This window comes from Hippocampus comes, unplaced genomic scaffold (assembly GCF_001891065.2).
Source record: "Hippocampus comes isolate QL1 unplaced genomic scaffold, H_comes_QL1_v1.1 scaffold203, whole genome shotgun sequence".
NCBI lineage: Eukaryota > Metazoa > Chordata > Actinopteri > Syngnathiformes > Syngnathidae > Hippocampus > Hippocampus comes.
Window position 1 is genome coordinate 233,215 of NW_017805993.1, and position 15,013 is coordinate 248,227.

At 43.6% G+C, this 15,013-nt stretch overlaps 1 protein-coding gene across 2 annotated transcripts; it reads left to right on the forward strand.

Moving 5' to 3' along the window:
* Nucleotides 1–7,722: 7,722 nt before the first annotated feature.
* slitrk2 (SLIT and NTRK-like family, member 2) lies at nt 7,723–12,170 on the forward strand. Of its 2 annotated transcripts, XM_019892222.1 has the most exons (3): nt 7,723–8,360; nt 8,524–11,261; nt 11,323–12,170. In XM_019892222.1, the coding sequence occupies exon 2, from the start codon at nt 8,590–8,592 to the stop codon at nt 11,236–11,238; it is 2,649 nt and encodes an 882-aa protein (XP_019747781.1). In that variant the 5' UTR covers nt 7,723–8,360; nt 8,524–8,589; the 3' UTR covers nt 11,239–11,261; nt 11,323–12,170. The 2 variants fall into 2 exon arrangements, with proteins under 2 accessions (XP_019747781.1, XP_019747782.1); XM_019892223.1 differs by having other exon boundaries at nt 7,723–11,261.
* Nucleotides 12,171–15,013: the final 2,843 nt, after the last annotated feature.

Genomic DNA, 15,013 nt, shown 5'->3' on the forward strand with positions numbered 1-15,013 from the left:
CCATACTGTGAACCTCAGCACTTTTCAGATTGGCCATCCCCTTGACTATACATCACCTCACTCTAGGAATATGCCGAAGACCTCACGAGTTACAGAGCTGACACACACAGGTACATGTGGGCGCACACACGCATGCACGCACGCAAATGCACACGCACCCCAAACACGCACGGCATCATAACTGCCATCCATCAACCAAGCAAACTCCACCTCTAAATTCCATAGCTACCGGCGCAGACGTATTTGGTAGTAAGCATGTGTGTCTCACAATATATCATCTCGAGTGGCCAGTGTATTACAGGACCCTTATATATAAAGAGGAGTGGGTGCATGCGTGTATGTGCGTGTTTGTGTGTGTTGGCATTAAGAATGAATAAATGTTTTTTTCTGACAGGAGATTATATATATTTTTTTGAGTCGTAAGTGTTTCTTAAAGGCAATCTGCAGTGCAATACCTACAATATTAACATCAAATCTCTCGGGGACACACATGCACGTACACACACAATGCTGTCAAGCACATTCCACACAGATTGCCATGGGATGTGGGAGTTATTAAAGTGAAACAGCTCAGAGGGCTTGAATGTGAACGTGATGAAAGGCTCAGCTTGAGGTTCAGATGTTGCAGGTTGTGTTTTATCCTTGGAGAGCTTTGTCATTGAACCACCATATTTAAAGCATTAAGCTTTTATGGGCCTCTTCTATATTGTGGGACACACGTTGGCAGCAAATTCTGAAGTCAGCTGCCTCCGTGCAACAGTGACGATAAACAGATTGTGCATTGTCAACAAAGTTTAGGAAACATAGTTTATTTCCGTTTTTTCGGGCTTTGATGTCGCCATCTGATTTGCTTGACCATCTCCGTTGCCTCTGACTGCAGCCCGCAGATTGGGGTTGGACTAAATGTAGGTGGAGCTAAACATTTGACTCCAAAGTGGTCGAAAAGGCCATTTTGACATCCATTCTGGGTGAACAGACGGTCTCGTAGAACCACGGAAGCACGTCCAGCATGTTCTGGGGCGCTGACAATGCAGGGGTTGACCTTGGTTCTGAGTGTCTAGGCCAGGGGGTGCCCTCCTTGCAATTGTACGCCGAGGAACATCAACTGTTCGACTATTTTCTCATGCAGTTGTTCACAAAGAGGAGAATCTCTTCCCATCTCTGCTTGTGAATGACAAAGCAATACGGGGAAGCTAATTTTACACCCAATCATGGCACCCACCTGTTCCCAGTTAGCCTGTTCATCGGTGGGATGTTGCAAACAGGTGTTAGATGAGCGTTCCTCAACTATCTCCGTCTTTTTTGCCACCTGTTTCAGATTGTTGGGAATGTGTTGAGACCATAAAATTCTAATTTAATTCCTATTTGCTAAAAACAATAAAGTTTATCTGTTTGAACATTAAATATTACGCTATTCCCTGTGCCGTGCACTATTAAGGGGTTGTTCCATTTTGTAGGGGTGTGGAAGGAAGAAATGTAGTGCACTCCAAATTACCCACAATGCATTTGTCAATTTTCTCGTCATAAGTAGAAGGGCACTGTCTTCCTATTGGTCAATGCCGAAGACCAGATGCGAGGACATGTCACACTATGCGGCAGGACGAACAAAAATTCTGACATGCCAAACTTTTGTTATTGAGTATGTCACACTACATTCGAGGCGTCAAAACAACACAAAATGGGCAACAAGACACTACATTTGTCGGCTCAAAACCGGCCTACATTCATGCAATCTGACATCGGATTTAGGCATCACCACTTGACTTGATCACCGCTGTGGGAAGTAGACCCCTCCCCCCCGACACACACACACACACACACACACACACACACACACACACACACACACACACACCCACACCCACACGCACACACACACAAATACAGCATGAAAACGGTGAAGCTGAGAGAGTTAGCATACTCAAAGCAATGTTCCAAGATGGTGGTAGCTGTAAAATTTATACAGTGATGATTTACGCATATCAACACACACAATGACAACATGCTAAGAATCTTTCTAAAAAGGCTAGACAAAAGAGAAGAAAGTATGAGACCTCATAGTTGCTTGGTCACAGATCAATGTGGCAGCCTTCTTGTAATTCAAGACTCCCCTTTACATTGGCTATGAAATCGATATTTGATGGATGGGACAGATTTATTCCACTGCTGATACTCAACCTGCCATGCTGGACGATGTAGGGGGCCTGAAAGATTTTTAGGGGATCTCCAAAGCTTCAGAAACTTGGAGGAAATTGTGCTCACGAGAGAATTTGGGATAATATCATTCAAAAGTCTGTTCATGACGCTGGCACAAATGGTAATATACTCTCAGGTAGGCAACTTGCCACCTTTCTAACCAATGGTAATAATGCAAATGCACTTTTGAAAGTAAAACAACATATATGGAAGAAGATGGTTCATAAAAACACACCACTGTTCGAAAAGAACATCATGCATTTTTTAATCACTATGGCAAGTCTATAACACCTTTTGTGGGGCACTTGAACCCATTTATCATTTTTTTTCTTCTTTCCATATTCTAGTTGTTACTGAAAAATGAAGGGGCTCATTTCAAGAATACTAAACCGAAAAACGGGCCACTCGACCGAGTTTAATTTTAATATTTAGTTTTTTGTCTTGACATGATCCGGAAGTCTGGTAAAAAGCATCAGCACCGATAATGTGGTTTTACCTTTTCAGCCGCCGGCACCAGAATATAAACTCCATTCCATACACATACGGTATATATTTCCTGCCTATCATTGCTCACTGAATGAATGAAAATGGATGTTGTTGTTGAAGTGTTCCATAGAGCCACACGTTTTGTTCCTCTAAACCAGGCATGTCCACCTCCGGTCCTCAAGGGCCACTGGTCTGCGTGTTTTCTATGTTTCCCGACTCCAACACACCCTGATCCAAATGGTCAGCTCATCAGCAAGCTCTGAGGAAGCCTGATAATGATCCTGACCGTTTGAATCAGGTGCGTTGGACGAGCGAGAGAGAGAGAAACGGCAGGACGGCGGCCCTTGAGGACCGGGTTCTGACACCCCTGCGTACTTCTGAGAATTTTAATGCAGCTGATGGATGAACTGATTAATTTGTGGTGATGGTCCTGATTGATTAGGCTTTCTGCCAATGCTCGTGACCAATCACCCAGGTCAAGGAAACCCAACCAATTAAAATCAGATTCCTTCCTGTGGCCCATTTTTCAATTTAGAAGATAACGCAACAAACATTTTTTTACAAGGAGCAATGCTGCCCCAACTTATAAATTTTGGAGGGGGCCAAAAACAGAAATTCTTGGCTTTTTTGCCATGATCGTTTTCTCACAAAACAATTTGGACTGAGGAATGAGGTAGACAGTGACACCCACCTTTCTTGTTACATCATTGCCCTGGGTGGTTTTTTTTTTTTTTTTTTTTAATATGGGCTACAATAGCTAAGGCTCGTGACAGCTTTTGAAGAGTCACTTCCAAGAAAAACAGGAGATGAGATTTTTTTTTTTTTGAGCTCAGGGGCTCATGTCCTCAACATTACTTCAATGCATCGAGAAAGTTGTGCTCCACAAAAAAAAAAAAAAAAAAAAAAAAAATCAGACATCATTGTTCAACTACAGTCTAAGGAGTATGTGAAGTACCAGAAGGATGAGAGAGAGGACCGGGTCACCAATCTTCATGTTCTGAAGAACCGTTAATGTTCATAAATGCCCATAATAACAATTGAGAGGATTGGCTTGGTTGTAATTTTATGAATACTTGATGTGGCTCAGGAACACGTACCCAGACTTGACCTCCAGCGGTTCCCACATAAATTGAGTTTGACAGCCCTGACTGACTCCTTTAATTTACTGGCCTCCTTACTTGTCACAAGTAAACAATTTGAAATAATGCCGTTCATGTTGTCTGTTTCTTAGCAGGAGCGAAATTTTGCTGCCAGGTGTCTTTTGTTTCTGCTGAAATAATTCAGTCATGCGACTTGCTTTGGTTTCAACGGCCTTTAAACATAATTTGCAGTGGAGCATTTGTTACTCCCTGTTGTCTGAATTTGCAAACCGTAACTGATTCCAAAACAACTTGATTAAACGGTGCCTTTCAGTCAACTAGCATTTCTGTGATGGCCACCATGTCATCAGTGTTAACAGTGGCAAACCAGCTCATAACCCCAAAAAAAAGACATTATTTCTTCTTAATAATACCAATTTTAAAAATGGAAAATTTACTGTGGTCGCACATTCACGAGTACAGTAGATTAAAAAAAAGGCACACATAATGTCCGGAATTTTAGGGGCAGTCTTGAGCCCTGTAAAATATTAAAAATGTTTTATTAAAACAGCACCTCGATAAAACAAAGTTCTCCCGTCGCAGACTAGCTCTGGTGAGACTGCCATCTTAAAGCGCATCTCCAACATTGTCACTACGCATATCCATGCGCAAACCGTATGGAGTTTGGCTTTTGTCATTGAACTGTTTACATGACGCTCATTCGGATTAGCAAAAGCAATCTTTCACCCTTGTGAATCAAAATTTAATTCCATTCAGATGGAGCCTTTTTATTCTGGTTGAGGCGTTTGTTTGTATGGAGTATTTTCATTTGTTTGTTTCTTCAGACTCATTCTAATCGGAATACGTGGCTCCCCTGCATCCTGCTTGATGACCATGAGTTGCCTAGTTTTAATTGAGTCACTCTAACAACACCGCCCATCCTGAATAAATCATGTGCTTTTGGAGAAGACATCCTTTTATTATGCATTGGAAGGATTTTGTATTTATTTTCATTTTTATGAAACATACATACAAAGAGAGAAAAAACATCCATGCAAGGTCTTAATGGACATGCAGTATCGAAGCAATGTGAGAATGAGGGGGCTGCTCATAATCACCGCCTCAAGCACTTGTGGTAAACTGCAAACTCAATGCTGATAATACCTTTAGAAACTGAACCGTTGAGTCACATTTTTCTGGCTGTGACATTATCTGGACTGAGCAGTTTCAGCCTCAACAACATTCAGGTGCAATATGCAGGATGAGACACGTAAGTTTATGAAGTGGCTCGAACACACATATACACACACACACACACACACACACACACACACACACACACACACACACACACACACACACACACACACACACACACGCTTATCTGGAGGAAAAATTAAGGATTTGTTCTGTTCCAACAAAGGATGAAAAATGCTTTCCCCTTGTCGCTCCCTAAAAAAACTGTGTTATTGTCATCTGAGTCAAGCACTTTCTCATTCCTCATCAGGTAAAACCTTATTTGGCAAAGGGAGGAAATAAACAACTCAAACGGCGGCAGATCTTTAAAATTCTGTTGCGCGAGATGTCCAATCTGAAAATGCTAACACACACTTCCAGTTTTGGAATATTTTGAATGGAATCATGCATTTGACAAAGAGCAGAAAAGCAATTAATATTGGATGAAATTATATTACGATCATAAAATAAGCCAGTGGCAAGCCCGCATAAAAAATATCACATGAACAGTAAGGTGCGGTCATTAGCTGAGCCCTGGGCAACCGTGATGTTATTTTCAGTCGACAGCAAGTGGCAAAATGGCTGCCCCCTTTGTTTTGATAAAAACAGGTGTATTTTGCTGTTGAATTCGTATTCCACAAATGCAATATAAATCAGAATGCTGCGTTTAGACGGGTGGGGGTGCATAGAACATTTTATTGTAAAGAACGTTTGACTCGACTTCCATTTTAAGGCCATTACAGATGAGTGCAATGTTATGCTCTTAGCCACAAGGGTGTTTTTAGCTGTGTTTTGGCTCATTATTCTGTTGCAAGATCCACGACTTTCAGAAAGTAGCCAGCGTATTTCTCTTTTGAATCCTGTACCTCGATTGTCTTGAGATTTCATTGCACCTTGATCAGATTCAAGACACCCTGTGCAAGATGGAGCAACATAGTAGTAGTTGTCATAACAAAGCCTTTGGGGTTCGCCTTTAATTAATTTGGAGGTTGTTCTTTGTTACCATCTTCAATTTGTCATCAGTTTTGCAGGGAGGTTGGCTACAATCCTGTGGATCTTCCATTACTGAATGATATGTGCAATTATCGTCGAAGGAACATCAAGCTGCTTGGAGATGCTCTTGCAGCCTTTACGTTTTACGCGATTGTCTAGAATTTGTCTTGTCTATAAATTCTTTCTTTTGCATTTTCTGTTTATTGTATTGACACACCATGTTACCTAACAGCACAGTGACTACTTAATGTTACCCTTTAAATACTATACTGGAGCCTTGGGGGTCACCAACCTTCTTGAAGCGGAGCGCTACTTGTTGGCTGCTAATGAGTGCGAAGGGCTACCTGTTTGACATACACTTCTGAATTTTAAAAATTAATCAGATACTATTATTATTTTATCTTGTTATTTTTAGGGCTGGGGAAAATAAATTGGCTAACTCAGCTCGGCGGACAAGAAAAATTGATTAACACACAGATTTTTGCCATAAATGGGGGAGCGAGGGCATGAGTGATGAAATAATTGATAGAATTATTCATTCCAAAGAGATTCATTCGTGAGAGCCCTAGTGATTAATAACACATAATGACTTTCATTGACATGAAGACACTGATCACGTTAATGGTTGCTCACAATAATTAGGAAACACAAATACCAACTATCAACAGTTGTCTTTGGGCAGTAGGCGGTGTACACCCTGATCTGGTTGCCAGCCAACCACAGGGCACACATAGACAAACAGCCATTGACCTGTCATGCATGTTTTTCGGAATGTGGGAGGAAACCGGAGTACCCAGAGAAAACCCACGCAGGCGCAGGAAGAACATGCAAACTCCACACAGGGAGGCCGAAGCCGGAAATGAGCCCACAGACCACCGGCCCGCCCCATGACAAAACCAAATAAGAACCATGTTAATGAATAAGAAAACCAGATTTTCCTGCTTCCTAGTGGCTTGGGAGAGAAATGATTCAAAGCAATATAAAGCAACGCCTTTGAGACCATGCAGAGTTTGACTCTCGGAATACCTTGAATCATAAGAGTTGATTGCATTTCGTGACAATTACATTTGTATAGAAATTTGTTGTGCCCACCTTAATAAGTTGAAAGGTATTGGTGCTAGACATTTTGTGTTTCCATTCCATTTGTATGTAGTTATATTAGGAGTGTGGTGAATAATATAAACAGAACATACAGTAAGAAAGAAAAAAAACACATGAATATAGGCAATTCCCCCCAAAGTGTATGCAAACTTCAGCATCTGATAACCATTTTCTCTTCTTTAGACATATTAACCCATTATATTTCATAGGCCAGACAAAGCTTTGATCAAGTTGTTGAATTGAAAGGAGCCATTGAACAAGAATGAACTAAATGACTAACCTGAATCTTATTGAGGTTTGCCGTACAGATTGTTTAGTCTTATTAGCTTATCACTTGGGTAACAGATATTGGTACAAAATAAAATTTGGAATTGTATTACATTTTGAATATACAACTTTGGCTTCATGATTGTGCGTGCATGCGAGTGAGCAAGAGAAAGAGAGAGAGAGAGAGAGAGAGAGAGAGAGAGCGTGGGTGTGTGAGACCGAATCTATAGAACGTATCCGGCACACTGACGTGATGACCCAAGCATTTGCCTCATTCAGTCTCTCTCTCTCTCTCACACACACACCCACACACACACACACACGCACACACACACACACACACACACACACACACACACACACACACACACACACACACACACACACAGTCAGCAGGAGCAGCAGCAGACGCTCAGTACTGCCCTCATTGTGTGGATCGCAGCAGGAAGATCAGGAGCATAGGCTCCGGTTCAGCTCCAGCGCGGGGAAGATAGATTTCCCGTGACTGTCTCTCTCCTGAGCCGCTTCTCCCTGACTCCCTCCCCAAGAGTTCATTTTTCTTCCTCTCGTTTGTTTTTCGAGACGATAAAGGACATCCAGTCAGTCGTGCGTCACTGTGCAATAACTGCACATATTATTTGAATTTTTTTGCTGGGACTTTTTAAAGATGGCTTTTAGATGACATGCTTTTTGGATTTTGATATGAGGAGCGAGAGGGTGCGTATGGCCATCCGAATCGCCCTCTGATCGTTTGCTGCAGCTACTGGTGAGCTGCTCACCAAGAAGCCACAAATATGTGGTCACCCTGAGCAAAAAGGGGAAGGCAGCGAATGGATTTTCTTGCAATGCTTCTCTGCTTCTGACAATGTTCCAAATCCATCTTCCACACAGAATTCCGTTCATTTCCAGCGTTTTTATTGTTTAACAGGATTGTCTTTTTTTCTTTTCTTTTTTTTTTTTGTGCTGAGGAATTTTGGAATTGTTTTCGCTTCCAAGGCAGAGGTCAGTCGACATCTTTTGTATCAAGATCTCATCTTCATAGACAACATTCGCTTCATGCCCTTGATTTTTGCAGGCTTGTTTGTACGTACGTGTGTGACATCTTACGTGTGAGTCCTTTTTTTTTCCTCATATGTCAACTCTCTCCTCCACTTTTTTTATTCAGCCCAAGGCTCCCAACTCAGACGTAGATGCCGGATCCATGTATTGACGACGACTTTTGGCTGTAAAAATGCTGAGCGGTGTCCTCTTTCTGAGCGTCCTCACGGTCACCAGCCTGTCGCCATCCGAGACGGAGAGCCGCAAAACTTCAGCCTCCAAAGATATCTGCAAGATCCGCTGCGCCTGCGAGGAGAGAGAGAACATTTTGAATATTAACTGTGAGAATAAAGGTTTTACCACCGTCAGCCAGTTCCAGGCACCGCCGAATAAGATCTCGCAGCTTTTTCTAAACGGGAACTTCCTCTCTCGTATTAGCTCAAATGAGTTTGTCAATTATGGCAATGTCACCTCTCTGCATCTGGGGAACAATGGATTACAGGAGATCGGCAACAACGCTTTTCACGGGCTGCGCTTCTTGAAGAGGCTGCACTTGAACAACAACAACCTGGAGGGGATAAAAGAGGACACGTTTGCGGGACTTGAGAGTATGGAGTATTTACAGGCAGATTACAATTATATCAGCACCATTGAACCCGGCGCTTTCAGTAAGCTGAACAAGCTTAAAGTGCTGATCCTCAATGACAACCTCCTGTTGTCTTTGCCTCCCAACGTTTTCCGCTTCGTGCTCCTGACCCATTTGGATTTACGCGGCAACCGGCTCAAGACTTTGCCCTTTGCAGGGGTACTGGAGCACATTGGCGGAATCATGGAGATCCAGCTGGAAGAAAACCCCTGGAATTGTACGTGCGATCTGATTCCTCTCAAAGCCTGGTTGGACACGATTTCTGTCTTTGTGGGGGACATCGTGTGCGAGACGCCATTCAGGCTGCACGGTAAAGACATCACGCAGCTGATAAAGCAGGATCTGTGCCCGCGCAGAAATGCCGGCGAGCGTGCTCACCCTGCCTCCGACTCTCACTTTCAAGGGGCGCTGCCCGCAACCTACCTCCCCGGCATGATTTCCCCCACCCGACTCCCGAAGGCTTCGCGGCCGCCTAAAATGCGGTACAGGCCCACCCCTCGCATCGCAAAGGACAAACACGTCTTTGGGCCGATCATGGTTTACCAGACCCGCTCTCCCGTGCCTATTATGTGTCCTAGTGTGTGTGTGTGCACATCCCAAAACCCAGACAGTGGACTTAACATCAACTGTCAAGAGCGGAAGTTGCACAACATAAGTGAGTTGAACCCCAAGCCCTCCTACCCGAAGAAACTGCACCTGACCGGCAACTACCTTCAAGTGATCTACAGAACGGATCTAACGGAGTACAGTCTTCTGGAGCTACTTCATCTCGGAAATAACAGGATCGCAGTCATCCAGGATGGGGCGTTTGAGAATCTGACAAATCTGAGGCGGCTCTATCTGAACGGGAATTACATCGAGGCACTTTCACAATCACTTTTTTCTGGCCTGCAATCACTCCAGTATCTCTATTTGGAATACAATGTCATCAAAGACATTTTACCGCAGACTTTCAACGCTTTGCATAACCTTCAGCTGCTTTTCCTCAACAATAACCTGCTAAGATCACTGCCTGACAATGTTTTCGGGGGCACTATGCTAACCAGACTGAATTTACGGAATAATCATTTCTCATATCTCCCCGTGAAGGGTGTGCTTGACCAGTTATCCGCATTTATCCAGATTGACCTGCAGGAGAACCCCTGGGACTGCACCTGTCATATCGTGGCACTCAAAAACTGGATGGAGCTGTCCAGCACCAGCGTAGTGGTTAATGAAATCACTTGTGACTCACCCTCGAAGCACGCCGGTCGCTTGCTGCGCTCACTGCGCAATGAGGCCATCTGCCCTGAGCCAAGCGTGGAGCCTCCGCCTCAATACGCGCCCCCTACCAAAGCCCCGACATTAGCGAGTCCTAGCACTGAGTCACCGACACCCTCTTCCCCTTCTTCTTTCAGCTCAGTCAGCCCCACTGAATCGCGAATCCAAACCCCTGAGTTGCATCCAGAAGTCCCACTTTCAGTCCTCATTCTCGGGCTTCTGATTGTTTTCATCCTGTCTGTCTGTTTTGGCGCAGGGCTCTTTGTTTTTGTTCTAAAACGACGCAAAGGGGTGGAACACATCCCGACGGGCTCCAACAATATCGATCTTAACTCGTTCCAAGTGCAGTATGGCTCCTACAATCCTGAACCAACCCGCGATAAAAATTCAGAAAGTCATGTCTATAATTACATCCCCGCACCCGTGGGTTCCATGTGCCAAAACCCAATTTACATCCAGAAAGATGGTGAGCAGGTGGCATATTACCGAAACCTCAAGGAGCTAAGCTTTGGGCCGCTGAATGCAAAGAAAGATGATATTCTCACGCGTAGCCCGGGAGCTTATACCATTAGCGCGGTGGATTTCAAGGATAAATCCCCGGCATCGCCTCCTGAGATGCTATATCAAAACGTAGGAGAGAGGCCCAACAAGGAGCTTCCGACAGCTGCCGGCACCTCTCCCTTCAGTTACAATTTCTGCACTTTACCCAAGAGACCATGCATCGTGCCCCCCTACGAGGCTGCCACAGCCCCGCGTCACGTCACCAACCAGGACAGGTGGAACAAAACGGCGGTGTACGGAACCCCCAGAAAATGCTTTGGGGTGGAGCTCCCTTCCAAAAACAGTGAGCACCAATTTCTTCTTCATGGGAAGCTAAAAACAGAGCCGGACTATCTGGAGGTTCTGGAGAAACAGACTGCCATGAGCCAACTGTAAGAGAACGACGATCTAGAAATCCTACCGGTCTCCACCCCTCTCGGCTCCTCATCATGATTATAAAGTGTCAATCAGTAACTGTTCCCCGGTCTCCACCCCTCTCGGCTCCCAAGGATCTTTGCAGCATTCATCATGATTATAAAGTGTCAATCAGTAACTGTTCTTGTAGCCCACTATATTGCTATCTTATCTCAGTGTTGAAGCTCAGATGACAGACAGAAAACAAACTTTTTTTTTTTTATGTGTTACATTCTCTTTTTTTTCCAATCTGTATAAAAAGATTCTCAGAAGTATATTATAATGCCGTTCTATTATTTCTTCGGGGGAAAGTATAAATTATTCCATCTGTTTCCTTAAAAAAAAAAAAAAAGCCCTGGAAGATGGCAAGACGGTGTAAAAATATGGCCCTGTGCGTTTGTTTCTATAAAACTGGATTTCATTTTCCCTGAGATGCAGAAAATATGAATCGATGGGTCTTTGAAACTGGAAGGAAGGCTCCAGAACGACATTTCTGTATATACATAGACTGCACATATGAATGGTGAGCGTTAAATCATCAAAAATAACCTCCTGAAATGTATTGAGCCAACTCTCACGACATGACTCCATGAAGTGCCTTTGCACTCCGGTTTTTTTTTTTTCATCATTGATGCACTCTGCAGATTGATTTTAACTGGAAAATGTATTTTAAGGAATCAAATCTTTATGTAAATTACAAAATATATATATTTGTCAGTTGGGGGTAAAAAAAAAAAAAGGAAACTAAATGTCCTTGAAAATGGGTGTGACATTATAACTTTTGATGGGGACACGTGTATTTTGATCCCGTCATGTCTTTGGCAATGTACAACTTTGAAACATTGTATGCTATAAGGGAGCAATATAGAGTTGTACAGTTGAGCCATTAAATTTTCACTGAGGCACTTTGTCAAGATCCTGAGCTTAAGGTGGTGCATTTTGTTTAGACTGCAGGATTATTTTGGGATGTGGCACGTGCTGTGAGTTGCTCTAATGAGGGTACGTAAGTGTGTGTGTGTGTGTGTGTGTGTGTGTGTGTGTGTGTGCGCGCGTGTGTGCATGTGTGTGTGTGTGTGTGTGTGTGTGTGTGTGTGTGTGTGTGTGTGTGTGTGTGTGTGGTGCCTCGTGAAAAGAAAAAAATCTATTACAATAGGGATGGGAGGCAGAAAAATAGAAACTAGAGCTCGCCTGCAGCTCGTGCTTCTCGGTCTCTCCACTGAAATGAAATGACACTTTCTTCTAAGTTCAATGAAATCTCCGGTTTTCCTCTTTTGAAGCCTCATTCAACATTTCGGAGAACTAAGCGCATCATGCATCAAATATTGGATATGGTGCAATTTAATATTGAGAGATGTAGGTACCAGAAGTGTCATGATAGAATTTATGGGTGGGGGGGGGGGGAAGGGGGGGGAACTGTTCCATGATTTCTGGACGCTTTTTCTGAAGTCCTGATTCATTGGTGTGTCTTTCTGACACAGACACACACGCACATTTTATGAGCAGAATAATTCCCTGTGGCTGATAAGTTTAAAAAAAAAAAAAAAAAAAAGGTTTGCCACTTTAAATGAGCACTAGAATGCAGCACAAAGTGGTCTTACTCTGGAATCTCATAAAAGATGTTCTCCACATGAGGGTGTTAACATCTGACTTGGCGCAAGTGAGAAAACCAACCCCATCTGATTGATTTTAAGCCTGCTGCCATCTAATGTGACATGGATGAACTGTTTTCCTTCACGGGGTCTTTTTACTCCGTCACTGGCCTTCAAACTAATCCCAGCCTTCGTTTTTTTTTCTTTTTTCCCACCACATACTCACCCCACCGTCTCCTGTGTCTTTTGTTGCCGTGCTTTTCTCCTCCCTGCTGGATCTGTGCCGTCTATTGTGTGTCTGTCCGAGGTGCTGAAATGTTGTGCAAGGGGACCGTACACCAATCTGATGGCGGAGCCAAATTCGAGCTCTGTGTGTGGGAGGCAAGTGAGGGTTCATGTCTTTGAGATTCAGGTAGCAAAAAAAAAAAAAAGTCATGCTTTGGGTCTTAAGTTGTCCCGAAATGTGTGACAGCTGGGAACTATTACCTGAAAATAGCCTTGAGGCCATTGTGAGAGGGAGAGAAGATGTTGCATGTAAGCTGGTGGTTTTCATGAATTTTTGTGTTGTTTTTTTTTGGGGGGGGGGTTGTTACATGATAAAGTAATATTGCGCACAAAGCAATCTGTGCAAACTGTGCTGTGCTTCAACTTACTATGGCCTGATATGCCTCTGCTCTTTTTTTGCTGTTAATTTCAGGCTATAAAAGCCATGTTATTATTTTTAGAATACGGGTTAGGAGATGTTAAAGGAATGTAGTGAACTCATCGTCTCACGTTGCTATTTTTGGACTCCACCTAACCATTCTATTCGTTTTGACCGCATTAAAGGCTCAGTGCGGATAGCTGCAGTACTGTCTCGCCTACAGATTAGTATGGAAACAGTCCATTCATTTATAATGATATCGCAGTACTATTTTAAGGTATGCGTGTGTGCAAAAGGTGCATCTTAGGCAGGGAGGGGAATTGGACCGTAATTCTGTAACGCTTGCTTTAATTTGATGCAGATCTAGGACCACAAGTACCAATCAGACCCCAAATCTATTCTTCAAAGGTTCCAAATGGCAAGCAATCTTGGGCTTCAATCAGGCTGAAACCTTATTATTACTAGGCAATGATTAATGGGTCGTTTCAATAAACCAGCAAGGTATCAGAGTTTCTCCTCATAAGCAGAGTTTTGCACAACGGCGTTGTTTCAGAAGGAGCGAGCTGAAAAAGCAATCGCCTCTAATGCTGTGATTAATCTTACCGCCGCATGCAGTGTCTTATTTTCTCAAAAGCCAGACGCTTTTCTAGCATTAGGCTGTATTCTGTGGAACATTTTTATTCTTCCTTGTGACCCCTGAGAGTTGAACTTTTTATGCAGAATTGCTTTCACTTGTGGTTTCTGATGCGGCGGCACACGGTGAGCAGAGCTGTGAATGCTGTCATGTGGGTTTCTCCCCCCCCCCGCCCCCTCCCCGTCTTTTTTAACAAGCATTGCCATTTCAGCTGCTTGGTGAATGGGACGGAGAAGAAAGAGAGAGCGAGGAGGGTGCGGGGGGTTTAGGGGAAATGAACAGAAAGAGAGGGAGAGCGCAAAAGTGTGCCGTTCACTCCTCTGCTCTGAAAATGGAGTGATTTTCCTTCCTAGGGCACAATTGCTCCTCTGTGTCTTTTTAGTGGCACTGAAGGAAGGGGAGAGAAAATGCTCTCTATCTGTAACACACACACACACACACACACACACACACACACACACACACGTGCGCACGAACACGCACAGGGGATATGGGAGGCTTAGATTGTGCCGCCTTGCACACCAATGAGGAGGCTTTCTCCACCAGAACACTCCCTTCTCTTATCTTGAAGCCCTGGGACTCCGGTGTATGAGTGTGAGAGTGAATGAATGAGTGACTGAGCGGCTGAGGTCGCGTTCATATATTCCGACAGTGCACGTGTGTCTGACGGTATCGTGGCAGCTCTGTCCTCACCTCTGCTCTTCGATAAGATCCAAATGGATAAATAGAAATGTTGTGTCTAATATGCTTTGTGCCCTTTTCTTTTATGTTTCACTCCCATTGTCGTCTCTCTCTGCCCCTCGCTCTAAGAGTGATAGGATAGAGAACTATAAATTGGTATTCTTGTTGAGTGGCTCAATTTGTGGCAAAGCGATTCAGAGATGACTTTGA

Coding starts and splice junctions, on each gene's coding strand:
- slitrk2 (XM_019892223.1), top strand. CDS start 8,590: ATGCTGAGCGGTGTCCTCTTTCTGAGCGTCCTCACGGTCACCAGCCTG.